The sequence below is a fragment of the Schistocerca gregaria genome, chromosome X (assembly GCF_023897955.1).
Source record: "Schistocerca gregaria isolate iqSchGreg1 chromosome X, iqSchGreg1.2, whole genome shotgun sequence".
Lineage (NCBI taxonomy): Eukaryota > Metazoa > Arthropoda > Insecta > Orthoptera > Acrididae > Schistocerca > Schistocerca gregaria.
The window spans coordinates 783848070-783868068 of NC_064931.1; the positions used below are offsets into that span (position 1 = coordinate 783848070).

Here is a 19999-nt window from a genome sequence, read left to right on the forward strand (position 1 = left end):
TTTTTCTTGACAATTATTCCTCAAGACAGACTACCCTGCTACAGTCTTACAAGCTTTCCAAAATCAATCTGACCACACCAGCTACTGACAGTAAGAGACCATAGCTTTAGTTGGCCTATGCGAATATCAGTAGTGACTGCAGTACTAGGAGTTCTCGTTGCTAATTTTGTGTGCATCCGACAATATAATCGAGCCAGTTGGCGCGGTGGTTAGCACATTGGACTCGCGTTCGAGAGGTCGACGACCTAAATCCGCGTCCGGTCATCCAGATTTAGTATATCCGTAATTTCCCGAATTCTCCCCAGGGAAAAGCCGGGATGGTTCCTGTGAAAGTGCACGGGCGATTTCCTTCCCCATTCTAGAAACATACCGAACATGTGCTCCGTCGATGACGTCCTCGATGTAGACGGGGCGTTCAGCCTTAATATTTTTTCCTTTACTACTACTACTACTACTACTACTACTACGTGATCACGCCCAGTGGATCGCACGCATCTACAAGTTTCCTCCTCCACTGTATTCTGTCCATTGTTGCTATCCGTCATTCGTCCACATCTATTGACATTTGTTTTAAATCTTCATGAAGTCCATCCCTCCAAAGCTTCTTGGGTCTCCCTAGCGGTCTCTTTCCTGTAGGTGTGAAATCCAGGAGCTTCCGAGGCCATCTGTGATCCTCCATCCGGGCTACATGGCCGGCCCACAGCATTCGTTTGGCTTTCACAGCTCTTGCTATGTTGGGCTGCTGGTATAGTTCCTCAAGCTCTTGGTGGTATGTGATCCTCCATTCCCCTGTATCTGCATCCAGAACTGGACCGAAGATCTTCCGAAGCACTTTTCTCTCAAAGACAAGGAGCTTATGGAAGTCCTGTTTCCGGATACTCCATGTCTCACAGCCATATAGAACAACAGGCTGGATCAAGGTTTTGTACAGTCGAATCTTGAACTGTCTGGAGAGAGATTTGGACCGAAACAGTTGTGCTAGGCTGTGGTAAGATCGGTGTCCTGCTTTTATTCTGGCACTGATCTGTGCTTCACATGACGAGTTCTAAGTGAAAAGTGCCCCTAGGTATTTGAATTCTTGCACTCTCTTGTAGGAATGGTCCCCAACCTGCAGTGATTGTAGATGATCAGCAGTCTGACAATGACCACGCGTCATATCCTTTGTTCACAAAAATATGCTCAGTCTCACGTCTGTAGTTATATCGGCCAACTCCTGCCCGCCGCGCGGGGTAGCGGCGCAGTCTAAGGCGCTTTGTCACGGTCCACGCAACTCTTCCCGTCGGAGGTTCGAGTCCTCCCTCGGGCATGGGTGCGTGTGTTGTCCTTAGCGTAAGTTAGTTTAAGTTAGCTTAAGTAGTGCGAAAGCTTAAAGACCGATGACCTCAGCAGTTTGATCCCATAAGTCTTTACCACAAATTTCCAGTTTCCAACGGCTGCCCCTAACATACCTATTACTTCCGCATGTAGAGACTCTTCTAAAAGCTACGGAGTAATTGTTTTGTATCAGTTTACTAAGTGCTCACATTCTCAGCGCACTAAGAAAAAAGTCGCGGAAGAAGAAATGGTTCGCAGTTCTTCCAGTTATAACCACTATCCAGAAAGCTTCCGTAGACCAATACATACAAGTGTTAGGAAATATTAAATTCTATTAATTCTTCTTCCGATAAGGGAAAACAGCTGTGTCAATCAATTGACTCTTAACTGCTCTCGTGTTCAGTTACATCAACAATACAATTTAGGAGTTCCCTTTAGCTGAGTTGGAACGAGGTGGTAATTCATTTTATTAATGAAATCTAACTTTACCCGTGGCAGTACGTCCCCGAGGGCATTTAGCCTGCGAACGGAACGATGCTTATCCATCACTTAAACCGGCACTGAACTGTACGAGGTTGTGCTGAAAAGTAATGCCTTGAAAAATCTTAAAGCTTTTTGAACAAAACAAACTTTATTAACATTGTATGTCTTTATTCTTCATGTGCTGTAAGACACGAAGGAATTGTTCTAATGGGAAGGAGACTGGTAGATGTGATGTATATGAACAAACAAATGATTACAATTTCAGAAAAATTGGATGGTATACTCTACAGACAGAACTTCACTAACAGAGCGTGCCATATCGCGTTGGCCCACCTCTGGCTTTTATGCAACCAGTCAGTCGGCTTGGTTCAAAAATGGTTCAAATGGCTCTGAGCACTATGGGACCTATCATCTGAGACCATCAGTCCCCTAGAACATAGAACTACTTAAACCTAACTAACCTAAGGACATCACACACATCCAAGACCGAGGCAGGATTCGAACTTGCGACCGTAGCGGTCGCGTGGTTCCAGACTGTAGCGCCTAGAACCGCTCGGCCACCTCGGCCGGCTCAGTCGTCTTGGCATTGAATGATAGAGTTGGTAGATATCCTCCTAAGGGATATCATGCACATGCCGTCCAATTGGCGCATTAGAGCGTCAAAATCTCGAGCTAGGTGGACGACCCTGCCCATAATGCTCCACACGTTCTCTACTGGGGAGAGATCTGGCACACTTACTGGCCAAGGTAGGGTATGGCAAGGACGAATACAAGGAGCAGAATCTCTTGCCGTGTGTGGGCGGGCATTATTTTTCTGATATGTGTGCCCAGGATGGCTTACCACGAACGGCGACAAAACTAAGCGTAGAATATCATCGACGCACCGCTGTACTGTAAAGGTATCGCGGATGACAATCAATGGGCTCCAAGTACAAAAAGGAATGATACCCAGACTATCACTCCTGGTTGTCATGCCGTATGGCTCGCGAGAATCAGGCTGATATCCTACTGCTGCCTGTGAAGTCTCCAGACACGTCTTTGGCCTAAAATCTAATTGACTAGAGTTTAATTGTCTTCAGTGATGAGTCCTGCTTCGAAGACATGTCTGGATAGATCCCAGACAAGTGGTGGGATACCAACCTCACAGTCATCCGCCAAAGGGGCCGCTATACACTGGACCTAATATCGCCTCGGACTTCCTTTCGTGCGGTGTAGTGCAGCAACTCGAGGTGGCATGGGCTCCAAATGTCGTTAGACGTCCCATGCAGAGATACTGAGCCATGCTGCCTCTATAGCCGTTCATAGTTACGCAAGTGTTTCCGGAGTACGATTTTGTGCACGTAGTGACCTCTCGACTATGCCCTATGTCGGGCGATCTGGGCGGCCAAATCATTAGCTCGAATCGTCCAGAATGTTCTTAAAACCAATTGCGAATAACTGTGGCCCAGTGTCATGGCGTATTGTCATCTATAAACATTCCGTCCATAAATGGCTGCAGATTGTCTCCAAGTTGCCGAATATAACCATTTCTAATCAACGATCGGTTGATTTGGACCAGACGATCCAGTCCGTTCCATGTACACACAGCCCACGCCATTATGGAGCCACCACCATCTTGCACAGTGACTTCTTGACAACCTGGGTGCATGGCTTCATGGATCCATACCACCAGCTCTTACCAACGGAAATGGGGACTCATTTGACCAGGCTTTATCATTCTCACTTCGTGCAGCGTTAGTAATATATTTTCTCTTATTACCTTCGAAATCGGTTCCTCTTTGTTGACTACCGTCCAATATTGCATTGCAGAATGTCACATGCAGACTGACTGTCACTGCAGTTGAAACCTGTGTCACTACATTCCTCAAGTGTTCTATTTTTTTCAATGGACCACTTCTTACAACAATACCCAATAGTCGTCAGACTGATTCTTTGCAGAATGAAGTAAGGATTGTACACTGTGTAATATCCGAACCCACGACATATCGGACCACGACGTATCTGGCTTTTTCTGTATTTGCGCCATGTGACATGTTCAATACGTTGACCACAAATCTTGTAATCAGATACTATCAGGTTCTTTGTCCTTGTTTCAAGCAGTAGGCAGTCCTAAAACTGGGCTCGAAGTGAGAGAGGAGTTCGGTGCATCTTCTACGGCGTGTACCTACGGATCCTGGGAATGAGGTGCAGACGTGTTTTCGTAATGAGCTGTTTCGAAATGGTCCTGTCTGCTGAGAGGCGCCCCGGTTGCGTATCGCGGGCCAGCATCGGACGTGGCTGACGAGCCCATCCGTCGAGTGGCGCCTGCGCTGGCGCCGGACCGCCGCCGTGACCGCTGCCAGACAAATGCATCCGCCTGCCGCCGCCACAAATCAGCCGTGGCGACAGCCACGCCGCTATCTTACGCTTGCCCGGCCGGAGGACACCGCTCTAATCTCTAAGCTCATCTCCTCAATCATCAGTCACTGCACCAACAAATGTAGCTCTCGCAAGGACCAGGTATTTTCTTTTGAGCGTAAAGCCACCACCGCGATACGACCTTCTGTTGTGAACATTCCTACCCGTATACATTTCCCAAGCGTTTCCAAAACTTTATTCTTAGTTTCTACTAATTCTTCTGTGTGTCATGGCGAGTTCGAAAACTTGCAATTGGTTCCGAAACTCAACCAAACCTAGACGCAAAATGTATAATTTTGCCAAAAATGACAGGCACCTCTGCTCGTCAACTTCAAATAAAAGTACGTGGGCGTTTTGATAAATGTAGCGCAACATCAATATGCTTCTGAATCAGGAAAAGTGCTTACTAACTGCCGCAATAAAGAAGCACAAACTAATTATTACAGAACAGTCCGGTTGCCAGTCCACTACGGGCACTTCCGCTACGTAATTAATTAGCTATTCCAGGAATGAATCTCCTAATTTAGACAAATGCACGCATTTAATATTAAATAAATGCGCCGCGAGTACAGAGCGAAAATTTCCCAATTTGGTTAAAAAATTAACTTATAATGTAAAGGAAAACATGTCCTGACCAATTTTAAAGAAACGCTAGTGATATATTTGTACTCTAATTATTGTGACTCAAGTATCAAGACAGACATAGTTAGACGCTTATTATGTCTGACGTTCTAAGGATATGGCCAGTCTAACGACAAGTCTGATTACGTAGGCGCTTATATATGTGACAACACGATTTCAGTCAACATACTTCTTTGTGCCTGTGACAAATCCTTAATTGGTGTAGTAAGTTTCTGTGGGATCAAATTACTGAGGTTATCGGTCCCTATGCCTACACACTACTTAATCAAACTAAAACTAACTTAAGCTAAGGACAACACACATACACCCATGCCCGAGGGAGGACTCGAACATCCGACGGGTGGAGCCGCGCGAACCGTGGCAAGGCGGCATAGACCGCGCGGCTACACCACGCGGCTCCTTCATTGATCATTCATCACACGTAACAGCCACTTTAGTGTGTTATATGAGATGCTGGTATAACCTAATTGTCGATGAAATGGAGAGTGTTACAAGTGTTATACTGTTATATGGGGTGATTCAAAAAAAGTTTACAAATTGACATGACACGTCCGACACATCAACAAGAATCATTTATCATATAGCCGCGAGAGGGCACCACGGTCACGTGTGGGCTGGCATCGTCGAAGACTGTTTAATTAGGCCATACATTCTTCTTGACATACTTGATGCTCGCACGTATCTTCTATTGCTGCGAGAGGTTCTGCCGGACATGCTCAGTGATGTTCCCACGACGGAACCCCCGCAGACACGTGAGGGCAACCTTTCCTGGACGCTGGATTGGTCGCAGTGGGCCAGTCACATGACCACCACAATCACTCAATCTGTCCCAATCGATTTTATCTTGTCGGGATATCTGAAGGGCCTTGTGTATGAGACACCTGTTACATCGCTGGAGGACCTGGTGGGCAGGATTGTTGCGGCAGTAGGATGTATTCGAGATATACCACGTATCTTTGAGAGGGGGCGCCATTCAATGCAATGTGGATGTCAGGCGTGTCTCGACGCATCTGGACAAATCTTTGAGATCTCCTGTAGTGGGCGTCGATTTGTAGCATGTGACTAAATAACTGCAACGACATTTAGTACCTCCGGATGCTCTTTGTTCATGTCCGCTTCCTTAATGATTACCAATCCTTGTTGTATGACCGATGTGCCATGCCAGTTTGCAAAAATTTGTTTGAATCATCCTGTGTATGTATACCATGCAGCTGTGCATAAATTTTATGTATCTGTACGGCCTATCCCATAAAAGATACTGTATGACGGAAGCAGTACACATATGAATGTGACTATCACTCGTAACACTCTAGTGCCTATGAGTACATATAAACCATTAATTCCATGCATTTTGTTTTCTGTCACCGCACCTGTGATTGTAACACTCGCAGACTGCTATTTGATGCAACATATAGGCCACCTGTTATGACTGTCACATGTACTTATCGTAGCAGACGCCACACGGCTTTTTAACTGTAAGCTACTAAACGCTATCTATGTATGTAGACCTCAATGACCATCTTTGGTTCAAAAATGGTTCAAATGGCTCTGAGCACTATGGGACTCAACATCTTAGGTCATAAGTCCCCTAGAACTTACAACTACTTAAACCTAACTAACCTAAGGACATCACACACACCCATGCCCGAGGCAGGATTCGAACCTGCGAGCGTAGCAGTCCCGCAGTTCCGGACTGCAGCGCCAGAACCGCACGGCCACCGCGGCCGGCTGACCATCTTTGGCTCCACCAGTAACAGTGACCAGTTGTGTAGTCGCCACTTTTTGATATGAATCTTTCCACTGCGTTAACGCTGATTACAATTTTAACACGAATGAGTACACTACCTAGCACAGTTTTTATAGACTGACGATGTAATTTATATTATGGTATGATAACAGTTCACTATGTACAAATGTGAGCCATTTATGGTTGTATGACATATGATTTTCGTAATTGGTCACATCACTGTGTGTCCGCAGCTCGTGGTCTAGTGGCTAGCGTTGCTGCCTCTGGATCATGGAGACCCGGGTTCACGGCCGGGTTAGGGATTGTCTCTGCCCGGGGACTGGGCGGTTGTATGTCCTCATCATCTCATCATCATCATTCGTGACAGTGGTTACATAGCATCGTGTAAAAATTAGAATATGTAAAAATTGGGACTTTGTGCAGGCGCTGATGCCCGCGCAGTTGAGCGCCACAAACCAATCATCATATCATTGTGTAATAGTATGCCTTTATTTTTCAGTGTATCATGGTTTTATCGTCTGACGATAATAATTTAATATTTCGCCTAACATAATGCTGTGAATACTTTTCTGTAAGTACGTACATTTCATTACGTATGTCTTGTTGATAAGCCTCGCGGTTCTAGGCGCGCAGTCCGGAACCATGCGACTGCTACGGTCGCAGGTTCGAATTCTGCCTCGGGCATGGATGTGTGTGATGTCCTTAGGTTAGTTAGGTTTAAGTAGTTCTAAGTTCTAGGGGACTGATGACCACAGCATTTGAGTCCCATAGTGCTCAGAGCCATTTGAACCAATTGTCTTGTTGATAACGTTTACATCAGTTAGCAGATTGCAGCACTGCATTGACATCAATGGTCATCACTTCGAACACCTTCTGTAAATGGACGTTCATGACAACTTCGTGACCTTCGTTGACCTTCAAAGACCTTACTGTTACACATCACTGGATTCGCCTCGATAGCCGCTATCAGAAAATAAGTACCAAACTATAGCATCCCATTAAAAAAAAGTTGACCTTCATATCTCTGAAGCTACCCCACATAGCAACAAAAAACCAACGTCACATAATGGCCCCAGTTGTCTCATGCAGCTTTTGTCCCACAAACTTTTCAGGCCGTATCATACTTTCGCAGTTATTGTTGGTGGCAATAGTTAGTGACTCACCCTGTATGTAACACATAAATGCAGGTTATTTCATTACCCCAAAGGCACTAGTTATAATTAAGAATAGGTACAGTGCCTCATTCTAGCTAATAATGACAAGAGGGTAACAACGAACACTATCAACAAAATTACAATAGCACAACGCTAATACTATTGTTTAACCAACGCATTCACTGGGACTGCCTTTTACATGCTAAACAGTTTTAAGTTTATACAAACTGTCGAATTCTTGATTGCGATGTCGTTAAATGATGATCATGGTCAATGATTCACAGGCCTCTTGTGTACATATCTGTGCCTCGGCAAACGGGGCCTGCGGTAATTCTGTCTGGAACTAACACCATGCAGTACCTGACTCGTTGCTGCCCACATAAATGTCTTTTAACAAGAATACTGTTCCATTCTCAATTACTTCAGTATACCACGCACCCAGAGGTGAGCATTACGTTTTTTTCAGATTACTACTGAATCAACAACGGAGAGCGTCGTAGCAGGTCTCGCTCAGAACTTCTGTTCTGTTTCCAAGGGACTGCGGAAGCCCACCTATTCCTAACTGTTTTCCGTTAAAATTTGGAAGTTTAACTTTAATTATAATCACCAGGTATATACAATTAGCTGGCAAACCTGACGCTGCCCAGGTATTTATTTATTCCAACCTTCTAGTCCTCCATCTTCTCTTTCTCCATCTCCTCTTCCGCCTCTCTCTGTCCATCTCCTCCTCCCCCATTTCTCTATTCACCTCTCCCTTTCCCTACTCTCTATCCATGTTGTTGTGGTCTTCAGTCCTGAGAATGGTTTGATGCAGCTCTCCATGCTACTCTATCCTGTGCAAGCTTCTTCATCTCCCAGTTCTTACTACAACCTGCATCCTTCTGAATCTGCTTAGCGTATTCATTCCTTGGTCTCCCTCTATGATTTTTACCCTCCACGCTGCCCTCCAATGCTAAATTGGTGATCCCTTGATGCCTCAGAACATGTGCTACCAACTGGTCCCTTGTTCTTGTCAAGTTGTGCTACAAACTCCTTTTCTGCCTAATTCTATTCAATACCTCCTCATTAGTTATGTGATCTACCCATCTAATCTTCAGCATTCTTCTGTAGCACCACATTTCGGAAGCTTCTATTCTCTTCTTGTCCAAACTATTTATCGTCCATGTTTCACTTCCATACATGACTACACTCCGTACAAATATTTTCAGAAACGATTTGTTCAAATGTTCAAATGTGTGTGAAATCTTATGGGACATAACTGCTAAGGTCATCAGTTTCTAAGCTTACGTACTATTTAACCTAAATTATCCTAAGGACAAACACACACACCCATGCCCGATGGAGAACTCGAACCTCCGCCGGGACCAGAGAAACGATTTCTTGACACTTAAATCTATACTCGATCTTAGCAAATTTCTCTTCTTCAGAAACGCTTTCCTTCCCATTCCCAGTCTACATTTTATATCCTCTCTACTTCGACCATCATCAGTTATTTTGCTCCCCAAATAATAAAACTCATTTACTACTTTAAGTGTCTCATTTCCTACTCTAATTCCCTCAGCATCACCCACCCGACTTAATTCGACTACATTCCATTATCCTCGTTTTGCTTTGGTTGATTTTCATCTTATATCCTCCTTTCAAGACACTGTCCATTCCGTTCAACTGCTCTTCCAAGACCTTTGCTGTCTCTGACAGAATTACAATGTTATCGGCGAACCTCAAAGATTTTTTTCTTTTCCCTGGATTTTAACACCTACTCCGAATTTTTCTTTTGTTTCTTGTACTGCGTGCTCAATATACAGATTGAATAACATCGGGGAGAGGCTACAACCCTGTCTCACTCCCTTCCCAACCACTGCTTCCCTTCCATGCCCCTCGACTCTTATAACTACCATCTGGCTTCTGTACAAATTGTAAATAGCCTTTCGCTCCCTGTATTTTACCCCTGCCACCTGTAGAATTTGAAAGATAGTATTGCAGTCAACATTGTCAAAAGCTTTCTCGAAATCTACAAATGCTAGAAACGTAGGTTTGCCTTTCCTTAATCTCTATCCATAAAGCGTCATGCTTTGTACTGCAGTTTTTCACGATTCTCAGTGCTTATGGCGCCATATCTCGTGGACGATGTGTCATACGATGATATACTTTGCAGATACATTCAATGATCTATGTGGATACCGTCTGCCGTATGTGCTGAAAATAGAGTAATGAATTAAAACTTAATGCCTGATGCGGTCTTTTTACTGCACGAATAGCGAAAATGTGGTAAGCGATAAACTTTTGTCATTTTATCATTTTGTAGGGGGTGTCAAAGAGAAAAAGTTTCGTAAAGGTTTGAAACTATATGTAAAGTTCGCTTCAAGTTTCTAAGTGCTCTCATTCTCAAATACTGGATGAAAATGTTCTGGTCATTAGCACGCTTCTTTTTCATTCCCACTACTAAATCAACGATGTTGTATGGAAGTGGAGGTGTGAAAACAGTGTCTGTGATGTAAGGTAAAAATCACACGGTGTCAGGTCTGCCGACTGCAGATTGCTAGCTGATGCATGACCGTTCCATTCTAGTGCTAACTCAGCATCCAAGAACTCACGAACATTGTGGCGTGAGCCGGCCGGAGTGACCGAGCGGTTCTAGGCGCTTCAGTCTGGAACCGCGCGATCGCTATGGTCGCAGGTTAGAACCCTGCCTCGGGCATGGATGTGTGTGCTGTCCTTAAGCTAGATTTAGGTAGTTCTAACTTCTAGGGGACTGATGACCTCAGCTGATAACTCCCATACTGCTCAGAGCCATTAGAACCATAGTGGTGTGATGGAGCACCATCCTATTGTAAAGAGATCACTGTCCTCCTGAAGTTGCGGCGTGAGCCACAGCTGAAGCATGTCCATGGTACAATTTCCATTGATTGTCGGCTCTACAAGGGAGAATACTCCATACACTTTTTACCTCGACAACCTTTGGAGATCCCTGGTGATGTTGAACAAAAATTTGGAGATTCACTGTTCCACATACTCGCACACTGTGCCGGTTTACTACATCATTCAGATGAAAAGCAGCCTCGTCATTGAAAATCAACCGCCAAGTGAAACTGCCCTCATCATGCATTCAATGCAAAACTGATTTCACAATCGTTTCTCACCACGTGTAGCTTGCAGCAACTGAATCCGATATGGCTTCACTTGCACGCGTTATCTCAGCTCTCGAGCATTTGATTGTGGAATTCCCAGCTCGCGGCTGGCAGGAGAGGTTGATTTTGTGGACATCTGAGTAATGTTTCCCTAATCCGTTCAACTCGTTAGTCAGTTGTCAATGGCCACCTCTTTTTCCTGTGCAGAAATATCCTATTTCCTTAAACTTCCGTACCCACTCGTAAATGGTGTCTGATAGTTGGAGTCTTGTTAAATGTGGTCCTGAATTTCCGGCGCACAGTGGTTGCTGATTTGCTCTTGCACAACTTCAACACGCAAAATACTTTCCCTGTTGGTCTACCTGTCATATTGCTGGATGTAACAAAAAATACTTCCTGAGGTGCTATTGTGATGCGTATGATCATATAATACCTTAATCGATAGAAATATTTTTTACAGTCACTTGAAAATGTCTAGATAATTTAAAATAACTCTCTATTTATGGAATTAATGGTTGCCTTGTTCGCCCATTCCTACATTCCTCTAGATAACAAACAAATCGAGTCGCGTCATCTTACGAAATGAAGTGAAATGATATTCTTCACGGCCCAGATTCTGTAACTTAGCACAGCAGTGCTGTCGGCGTGAGAAACAGGAAGAATTTACAAGTGACAGCAGTGTAGACATGGCCCAGCCATACGAGCCTTGGTGGTCAACACTGGCAACACTTCGGCAATAGGTTGGCCACTGCATGCAACAGCCTGCTCCATCAACAATATTGTCCGGACATACCGCGCTATTGACGTGTATTGAAATAACATTTGAGCAATGTAGACGGCAACTCTATTGCGGCCACATGTTGCCGTAAATTATGGCGCGTGTAAACCCACCTAAACAAGAAAGCAGTGAGCGCTGGAGGCTACCATTTAGTACTCCATCTACTCTAAGGAATTAGGAAGGATTGGTGTTTGACGTCCCGTCGATAACGAGTTGATTGAAGACGGAGCACAAGCTCAGATTAGGGAAGAATGGAGAAGGAAATCGGTGGTGCTCTTTCAAAAGAACCATCTCGGCATTTGCTTTAAGGGTGGTAGGGCGTCAAATGGGCGGACTTGGAGCAGGAGAGGCATCACAGGACATTTTAATTTCCAGTGTCTATACTTTTACAAATGAAATCATAACACTTTGTCAGCATCACCAAGAAGGATTCAGGATTCACACTCATTGAAGTGGAAGTTCGAAAACATAACAAATTAAATTTTTTTACGTGTGAAATTTAATCTTTTTTTACATTTAGTAATGGCTGCACTTGTTGCTATAGGTACACTTTTCTTCATAAGCTAGAGAGATTCTTCGATGAATTTTCCACAGTATACATACCATACTTACAGGTGTATAAAACTACAGAATTTATGAAATTTATGAAAAAAAGAATGAGCTGTTATATTTTAAACATCATGTTTAGAAAAAAACACAAATTTTATAGTTAATTTTTACCACAGTTTTTAATAGATTTGGAAAATTCTAAAGTTTCATACACCTTTAAGTATGGTTTGCATGCTGTGCAAAATTCATCGAAGAATCTCTCTTACTTATGAAGAAAAGTGTACCTATAGCAACAATTGCTGCCATTACTAAGTGAAAAAAATGACAAAATTTCACATGTAAAGAAAATTATTTCATTATGTTTTCGAACTTCCACTGCTAGGTGTGCATTCTGAATCCTTTCTGGTCATGCTGACAAAGTTTTATAAATTTATTTGTAGAAGTATAGACAGTGGAAATTGAAATGTCCTGTAGTGCCTCTCCCGCTCCAAGTCGGGCCGTTAGACGTCCTACCCCCCTTAAGCGATGTAGGGAAATCACGGAAAATCTAAACCAGGACGGCCGGACGCGGATTTGAACTGTCGTCCTTCCGAATGCGAGTCCAGTGTGTTAACCACTGCTGTACCTCGCACAGTCTCTGTAGCGTTATAGACCGTGAATGAACGGCGAGTACGTCAGGGGCGGAACTCGGTTCGCTGCCGTCCGTTAGCTCTCGAGTATTAAATCTGTGCCAACTTCTACTGATGACGGTTTCCCGGTTTGTTATTGCTTCTAATGAAGAAGCACATGACTGCGTATCGTTCATTGACAGCACGTGCAATATGTAAATTGTCATCTCCGTTTTTGTATTTATATTACATAGACATTTATTTCACCTCAGCATAGGCACGTATTACATACTGATCGATACTCACTGAGATAGATGACTAAGGGATGCAAGAACATCGCATGGAATACAATAAATATTTTCGAAGAAAACTCCAAATTAACGCCAGTCTTAGTAATTTCATACGACTTAGAAGACCAGTAGGCAGCAACCATTGAAGAGCATGGGAAGATGTAGCCGCGGCTACGGCTTAGCAATTGGTTCCGTAAGTTGCCGTATGGTGTGTGATGGAGGGTACCACTGTAATATTCTCCTCCTCCTGTTCCAATCAGATATGGTAGGCTGGAAGAAAGGCAGTCGATAGTTGATACCCCTCCGCATGAGCCCGAATTTCTCTATTTTAGCGTCGTAGTCTTTACGTGGTAGGAAGCTGTGCGTTTCTTGACTCATTTTCAATGTGGGTTTCCGGAATTTCCTCTGTGCAGCGGTTTTGCTTCACAGAATTGAAAACAGGCAAAAACATTATATGATGCCAAGTTACATAAACCCATCCTAGAATCAATGAAAGAGATAAGAAGACAACATATGTCTTACAATGTGAATAAGAGAAGTCGTGACACTCACGACGTATTAAACTGTGAGCATTGTCGTATAATAACGTAGGCACGCAATATGTGAGAAACAACGCCATCGGACGCATTTGGCATTGTGTTAGATATAAAAAATTAAATGGCAGAAATGCATTGCTTTTTGTAAGTAAATCTGTTTTAGAAATATATTGCATGAAGTATCAATCAACAACAACATAATTTTAATTATACTGCACTACTTTATGTTCACTTACCTGTGGTCTATGTTCACTGAATATTATCGTAGTGTCAATACTGAGGGTTCGAATCCTTCATATAAAAAGAAAACTTCAAGTCAACTTGGGTACGCAATTACTTAGCTTTCGACTGATGAGGCTGTCGCTCATAGTATGTCAGCTGAAGCAACTGTTCATTACACTTGCCATTTGTCGAATTTCACGAATTGTTCACAACGTCTTGCGCAAAATGTTCGAAGTGCTCACTCTTACAGAATACAATGGTTTAGCACACCACCTTAGTGCGTTGCGAACAAAATGGAAAATATTTGGTGCGTTATTCCGAAAATCATTTGGCTCATTACCGTAACAACGCTTGTAAAAGAAAAATTGGCTACAGACTGAAATTTTTGACTGGGTTGCAGCAAGTAATCTAGATTCAATTCTTATACCTAGGTATAGAAGTAACTTCAAGTGCGCGCCAGAGATGTGTCTTGGGAGCTTTGCTGTTCAGGCTGTATACTAATGACAATTCAAACAATAATAAAAGTAACATTAGATTTTTTGCATATTCTGTACTTACCTGTAACTAAGTATTATATGAAAATAGCTTCAGTCCGGTCATGATAACATTTCAGGGGTGCATCAGATCGTCGGGATGTGAAGTGGAATGATGACATAGGCTCTGTCGTAGGTAAAACAGGCGGAAGATTTCCGTCCATAGGTAATAAGGGGGCTGACATAACACTTGTGAGACCAATCCTAGAATGTTTACGAAGTGTGAATGTAACGAATACACTTCAAAGTGATTATGTCAAAGGGACCAGAAATCTTGGAGGAGCATATAGATATGAAACTAGCAAAGACAATAGTCAGCATCAGATGTAGACGATTGTCTGAAAGTTTCATGTGTATATATTCCTCCATGATTTTTCGACCCTCTGACATTCATCTACATCTATATCAACATCTACATGGATAGTCTGCAAATCACATTTAAGTGCCTGGGGTATGGTTAATCGAACCACCTTCACAATTCTCTATTATTCCAAATTCGTATAGCGTGCGTAAGAGCTCTGATTTCTCTTCTTTTATCGTGGTGATCTTTTCTCCCTATGTAGGCCAGTGTCAACAAAATATTTCCGCATTCGAAGGAGAAAGTTGGTGATTGGAATTTCGTGAGAAGATTCTGTAGCAACGATAAACGCCTTTCTTTTAACGATGTCCAGCCCAAATCCTGTATCATTTCAGTGACACGCTCTCCCATACTTCGCGATAATACAAAACGTGCTGCACTTCTTTGAACTTTTTCGATGTACTCCGTCAGTCCTATCTGGTAAGGATCCCACACCGCGCAGCAGTATTCTAGAAGACGATGGACAAGTGTAGTGTAGACAGCCTCCTTAGTAGATCATTTACATTTTCCAAGTACCCTGCCAATAAAACGCAATCTTTGGTTAGCCTTCCTCACAACATTTTGTATGTGTTCCTTCCAATTTAAATTGTTCGTAATTGTAATACCTAGGTATTTAGTTGAATTTATGGCTTTTAGATTAGACTGGTTTATCGTGTAACCAAAGTGTAACGAATTCCTTTTAGCACTCATGTGGATGACATCGCACTTTTCGTTATTTGCGGTCAACTGCCAATTTTCGCACGGTTCAGATATCTTTTCTAAATCGTTTTGCAATTTGTTTTGATCTTCTGATGACTTTATTAGTCGATAAACGACAGCGTCATCTGCAAACAACCTAAGACGGCTGCTCAGACTGTCTCCCAAATCGTTAATATAGATAAGAAACAGCAAAGGGCCTATAATCCTACCTTGGGGAACGCCAGAACTCACTTCAGTTTTACTCGATGACTTTCCCTCAGTTACTACGTACTGTGTCCCCTCTGACAGGAAATCACAAACCCCGTCACATAATTGAGACGATATTCCATAAGCACGCAATTTCACTACAAGCCGGTTGTGTGGTACAGTGCCAAAAGCCTTCCGGAAATCCAGAAATACGGAATAGATCTGAAATCCCTCTTTAATAGCACTCAACACTTCATGTGAATAAAGAGCTAGTTGTGTTTCACAGGAACGATGTTTTCTAAACCCATGTTGACTGTGCGTCCATAGACAGTTCTCTTCGAGATAATTCATAATGTTTGAACATAATATATGTTCCAGAATACTGCTGCATATCGACGTTAACGATATGGGCCTGTAATTTAGTGGACTGCTCCGACTACCTTTCTTGAATATTGGTGTGACCTGTGCAACTTTCCAGTCCTTGGGTACCGATCTTTCGTCGAGCGAACTGTTGTATATGATTGTTAAGTATGTAGCTAGTGCATCAGCATACTCCGAAAGGAATCTAATTGGTATACAGTCTGGACCAGAACACTTCCTTTTATTAAGTGATTTAAGTTGCTTCAATACTCCGAGGATTTTTACTTCTACGTTACTCATGTTGGCAGCTGTTCTCGATTCGAATTCTGGAATATTTACTTCGTCTTCTTTTGTGAAGGCATTTCGGAAGGCTGTGTTTAGTAACTCTGCTTTGGCAGCACTGTCTTCGATAGTATCTCCATTGCTATCGCGCAGAGAAGGCATTGATTGTTTCTTACCGCTTAACATACTTCACATACGACCAGAATCTCTTTCGATTTTCTTCCAAGTTTCGAGACAAAGTTTCGTTGTGGAAACGGTTATAAGCATCTCGTATTGAAGTCCTCGCTAAATTTCGAGCTTCTCTAAAAGATCACCAATCATGGGGATTTGGATTCTGTTTAAATTTGAAATGTTTGTTTCGTTGTTTCTGCAATAGTGTTCTCACCCGTTTTGTGTACCAAGGAGGATCAGCTGCGACGTTTGTTAATTTATTTGGTATAAATCTCTCAGTTACTGCCGTTACTATTTTTTTGAATTCAAGCCACATCTGATCTACACTTATATTATTAACTTGGAATAAGTGAAGATTGTCTCTTAGGAAGGCGTCAAGTGAATTTTTATCTGCTTTTTTGAATAGGCATATTTTTCTCTTATTTTTGAAGGATTTAGGGATTACAACATTCAGTCTCGCTACGACAACCCTGTGCTCACTAATCGCTGTATCGGTTTTGATGCTCTTTATTAACTCAGGATTATTTGTTGTTATGAGGTCAAGTGTGTTTTCACGACCGTTTACTATTCGCATGGGCTCATGAACTAACTGCTCGAAATAATTTTCAGAGAATGCGTTTAGCACGATTTCAGATGATATGTTATGCGTACCTCCGGAATTAAAAATGTATTTTCGCCAACATATCGAGGGTAAATTAAAGTCACCACCAACTATTATCGTATGAGTCGGGTACATGTTTGCAATAAAACTCAAATTTTCTTTGAACCTTTCAGCAACTGAATCATCTGAATTGGGAGGTCGGTAAAAGGATCCTATTATTATTTTATTACGGTTGCCAACAATGACCTCTGCCCATACTAATTCACAGGAATTATCTACTTCAATTTCGCGACAAGTTAAACTACTTGTAACAGCAACAAACACGCCACCCCCAACCATGTATAGCCTAGTGACATTAATCACTGTGAATCGTATTCGTTGCTTCTGGAAGTGCTGTACTTGACTATTGATTGTGATTTCTTATGACAGGATTGACGTTATATCAGTCTAAATGTAACATGAAATGTGTTTTTGCCTTATCTGTTTTCATCTTACTTCCTGTGAAGGTGGTCCATGCCCGAAACCGGTCGACATTTATGTTTTAAAATAAACAGCTGATGGTTGAAAACACATTTTTTCATAGAAAGTCAGGTGATACTTTACGTTATCACCTCTCTTCCCCTTACCACTCAGATACCAGCGGTTTAAATGTCTCCTGCAAGCGCGATTCGGACAAGCTGCCCACTAATCGATTAACATGGAACACATGTGCATTAGTGTCTTCGGCTATGGGTACATTTGATATCAAAGTTACTTTCAAGAAGCAACGAAATACGTAAGAAAATAAGTCATTGGCATTAACTCAGAAACTAAACACTTCAGGAACCAAGCTGATCTATATACTGTTCTACTTACTATTACTTGAGTCATTTGATAGTTCACTACTCGCGATTACTTTCGATACACGCTATACGCAACATAGTTTAGTAACAGTGCTAATAGCATCTAGGGTAACTGTACATTTCATTACGAAAGAACCTGAAAGATTTACATTTACATTTACATACATACTCCGCAATCCACCATGCGGTGCGTGGTGCAGGGTACCTCGTACCACAACTAGCATATTCTCTCCCTGTTCCACTCCCAAACAGAACGAGGGAAAAATTACTGCCTATATGCCCCTGTACGAGCCCTAATCTCTCTTATCTTATCTTTGTGGTCTTTCCGCGAAATGTAAGTTGGCGGCAGTAAAATTGTACTGCAGTCAGCCTCAAATGCTGGTTCTCTAAATTTCCTCAGTAGCGATTCACGAAAAGAACGCATCCTTTTCTCTAGAGTCTCGCACCCGAGTTCCCGAAGCATTTCCGTAACACGCGCGTGATGATCAAACCTACCAGTAACAAATCTAGCAGCCCGCCTCTGAATTGATTCAATGTCCTCCCTCATTCCGACCTGATAGGGATCCCAAACGCTCGAGCAGTACTCAAGAATAGGTAGTATTAGAGTTTTATAAGCAGTCTCCTTTACAGATGAACCACATCTTCCCAAAATTCTACCAATGAACCGAAGACGACTATCCTCCTTCCCTACAACTGCCATTACATGCTTGTCCCACTTCATATCGCTCTGCAATGTTACGCCCAAATAATTAATCGACGTGACTGTGTCAAGCGCTACACTACTAATGGAGTATTCAAATATTACGGGATTCTTTTTCCTATTCATCTACATTAATTTACATTTATCTATATTTAGAGTTAGCTGCCATTCTTTTCACCAATCACAAATCCTGTACAAGTCATCTTGTATCCTCCTACAGTCACTCAACGACAACACCTTCCCGTACACCACAGCATCATCAGCAAACAGCCGCACATTGCTATCCACCCTATCCAAAAGATCATTTATGTAGATAGAAAACAACAGCGGACCTACCACACTTCCCTGGGTCACTCCAGATGATACCCTCACCTCCGATGAACACTCACCATCGAGGACAACGTGCTGGGTTCCGTTACTTAAGAAGTCTTCGAGCCACTCACGTACTTGCGAACCAGTCCCATATGCTCTTACCTTAGTTAGGAGTCTGCAGTGGGGCACCGAGCCAAACGCTTTCCGGAAGTCAAGGAATATGGCATCCGTCTGATACGCCGCATCCATGGTTCGTAAGATGTCATGTGAAAAAAGGGGGAGTATCGTTTCGCAGGAGCGATGCTTTCTAAAGGCGTGCTGATGCATGGACAGCAACTTCTGTCTCAAGGAAATTCATTATATTCGAACTGAGAATATGTTCGAGAATCCTGCAACAAACCGATGTTAAGGATATTGGTCTGTAATTTTGAGCATCCGTCCTTCTACCCATCGTATATGCAGGCATCACCTGCGCTTTTTTCCAGTCCCTCAGGACTTTACGTTGGGCACGATCATATATGTTTGTTTTTTGTTTTTTGTTTTCTTTTTACTTACTTGCTGTCTGTAGTTAGACAATAAAAATAACAATTACAGTACATGTGCCCAGACAACTGACAACTGTACTCTTTATGTTTCCAGGTCACACCTTAAATGGCCAGACCCTTCTTGAATTCTCTCGATTTCAAGAAATGGAAGGGGAAGGAGCTGGCCCAGAACTGCGGGTGAAGGCTGCTGCTCTGTGGGTCCGCGTCGCCTTCCGCCCTTCGCTCCCTAAGGACCTGAGGAGCATCCCTGACAAGAACCTTACGCTCTGGCTGTTCAAAGTAACCAAGCCGGCCACTGTATCTTTTACCAATGACACGCACCTGAGTGGTAAGGTACGTTGTCTCACAGGGGTTTTCTATTTCATTTACTAGTTATACATTTCACTGTCGTTTGAAATTATTGTAATTTAGAGATGACAGCTTTCTCTGGCCATTAAAATTGCTACACCAAGAAGAAATGCAGATGATAAACGGGTATTCATTGGACAAATATATTATACTAGAAGTGACATGTGATTACATTTTCCAACAATTTGGGTGCATAGATCCTGAGAAATCAGTA

General features: G+C 42.7%; 1 protein-coding gene across 1 annotated transcript in view; it reads left to right on the top strand.

Annotated features, from left to right (window-relative positions):
• Nucleotides 1-19999, top strand: part of LOC126298316 (inhibin beta B chain-like) — a 353474-nt gene that overhangs the window by 299033 nt on the left and 34442 nt on the right. The window contains exon 3 of the mRNA XM_049989612.1: nt 19532-19770. Within this exon, the coding sequence (XP_049845569.1) occupies nt 19532-19770 (239 nt within the window). The remainder of the gene's footprint in view (nt 1-19531; nt 19771-19999) is intronic.